The sequence below is a fragment of the Echiichthys vipera genome (assembly GCF_963691815.1).
Source record: "Echiichthys vipera genome assembly, chromosome: 18".
Classification (NCBI taxonomy): domain Eukaryota; kingdom Metazoa; phylum Chordata; class Actinopteri; order Perciformes; family Trachinidae; genus Echiichthys; species Echiichthys vipera.
The window spans coordinates 25,245,414-25,247,911 of record NC_139843.1 but is presented as its reverse complement, the minus strand read 5'-3'; the positions used below and the strand labels follow the sequence as shown (position 1 = coordinate 25,247,911).

Here is a 2,498-nt window from a genome sequence, read left to right as displayed (position 1 = left end):
TTACCACAAACTACTACAAAAGATTTTACTGTTGGAAACAAAAATTAATCTGTTAGAAGTACAGTAATCCCTCGTTTATCGCGGGGGTTACGTTCCGAAAATGACCCGCGATAAGTGAAATCCGCGAAATAGAAAACTTTTTTTTTTACAATTAGCAACTATTACATGTATACAAATACAGTGACTCACGTGTAGGCCGTTTCACTGCTCTTCAGACTGGGCCGCTGCATCCTGACTGTGCTCTGCAGTGTTCTCTTCTTCTGAAGCCCGCGGTGCAGGTGTGTTTGTTCGGGAGAAGAACATAGTGATAGGCAGCTGTTGTCGCTCTTTTTTCTTCTTTGCAAAAAGATCCTTGTACACCGACATGCCACCATCGATTACGTTGGAGAACTGTAATGAACGGCTCATCAAAGGGTCCCATTCCTCAGCTACTCGCTTAAGTTCAGTGGCCATTCGCACCATGGTTGCTAAGCGACCAAGCGTTAGTCCTTCCTCCTCATCTCTCGTGTCCTCTTCTCCCTCTTCTCTTTCATCGTCGCTTTGTGGCTTTCTCATTTCTGCCAGCTCTGCATCGGTCAGCGGCTGTGCGTCTCCATCAATCAGGGCGTTTATGTCATCCGGACTCATGTCATTAAAGCCGTCTCCTCCAATCTGTTTAGCCAGATTCACAGCTGTTTCTACGGCAGAGTGGTGGACCTCGTCAAGCGAGCCTCCGGTTGCGTTTTGCACTGCCTCTGGCCATAGTTTTTTCCAGCAGGCCTTCAGAGTTTCCGTTTTCATTTCCTGAATGGCCCTCTGAATGTTTTGGAGACACGATGCGATGGTGTATCCACGCCAGTAGTCCTTCAGTGAGAAATCTTGATCCGAGTCCATAGCGTCAACAAGATGTTGCAGGGTGCGCGTATAGAGAGCCTTGAAAGCACGGATGACTCCTTGGTCCATGGGCTGAATCAGGGATGTAGTGTTTCGCGGCAGAAATTCGATTTGCACACCATCATATGCCAAATCATTACCGTGACCTCCGGCGTTGTCAAGGAGCAGAAGCACTTTAAAGTCCAGTCCCTTTCCTCTCAAATAACACTTGACCTCCGGGATGAAACAGTTTTTGAACCAATCCAGATTGAGCACTTTTGTCATCCAAGCCTTTGCATTGTACATCCAGTAAACAGGCGAATCATCCTTATTTTTGTTTTTCAGCGCCCTGGGATTTTTAGACTTGTAAATCAGCCCCGGTTTAATCATGAAACCTGCGGCATTTCCGCACATAGCCAGGGTCAAACGGTCTTTGTGAACTTTAAATCCTGGGGCTTTGGCTTCTTCCTGCATGATGAAGGTGCGGGAGGGCATTCGTTTCCAAAATAAGGCAGTCTCATCCATGTTAAAAACTTGTTCGGGCTTATATCCCCCCTCCTCAATGATCGCCTTGAATTTATTGTTCACGAAGGCTTCTGCCTCAGCGGTATCCGCAGACGCCATCTCACCGTGCAGACAAACATTTTTAAGTCCAAAGCGTTTCTTAAACTTTTCAAACCAGCCCTTGCTTGCATTAAATGCGCTTGGCACTTTGTCAGCAGCACTTGCTGGGGGCCTGGCATCCTCTCCCACTGTGTCAGCAGCACTTGCTGAGGGCCCGGCATCCTCTCCCTCTTCCCCGTCACTGACTGCAAAGTTTTCATACAGCATTCTCGCTTTTGTGCAGATAACGTTTGTATCCAGGGTTATGTTTTTTTTCCTGCAGTCATTAATCCACAGAGCTAATGCCGTCTCCATCCGTACCATGGTCTTGTTGCGGACAGTTACAACCCTTTTTGCATTCGTATTAAAATTGACTGCTGCTGTCGTCCTTATGTTTTTCTCCTCCTTCTTTATGTAACGAACGGAAGATTCATTGATTCCGTAATGGCGAGCAACGGCTGCATAGCTTTTACCTTCCCTTAGCATGTCCAGAAGTTTAACTTTATCTGAGATAGGTAGCATCTTCCGCCGTTTGGGCCCATCCGCAGGTGCTTTTGTCGGTCCAGGCCGTTTCGTCGACATTATGGGTTTAGGAGATGTTCGAAATTACAAGATAATTTGGCCAACTTAATGTAAATTTGCCAAGCTGTTTTATGTACGTACACATAACTGCACGAGACGACAAAATGATAGCACAATTCGTAGCATGTTTTGATACAAGAAGCGGGAGTGAGTTTTTAGCGAATCAGAATGCAGAGCACAATGCACCAAAAAAAAAAAAAAATGCATTATGAAAATCCGCGAAATAGCGAATCCGCGATAAGTGAGCCGTGAAGTGGCGAGGGATCACTGTATATATAGAAGTGAATGGATATTGTGGAAACAATACCACTCTAGCACTGACTGAAAACAGTGGACAGGGGCATGCCAGAACCCAGCTAACTAGTAATGATGAAGCTACGAGGAAACGGGAGGTCCCTGTACAGGGTAATAAATCTACCAGCGATAATCCTCCCTGGAACACACTTGGTGCAAAGCCAAAG

At 46.2% G+C, this 2,498-nt stretch overlaps 1 protein-coding gene across 1 annotated transcript; it reads right to left on the bottom strand.

The window, feature by feature from the left end:
* Positions 1-201: 201 nt before the first annotated feature.
* On the bottom strand, positions 202-1,683 carry LOC310960809 (tigger transposable element-derived protein 1-like; the record flags this gene model as incomplete). The annotated part of the gene is made up of 1 exon (XM_083932615.1): positions 202-1,683. One exon carries the CDS (start codon positions 1,681-1,683, stop codon positions 202-204), a length of 1,482 nt encoding a protein of 493 aa, XP_083788741.1.
* Positions 1,684-2,498: the final 815 nt, after the last annotated feature.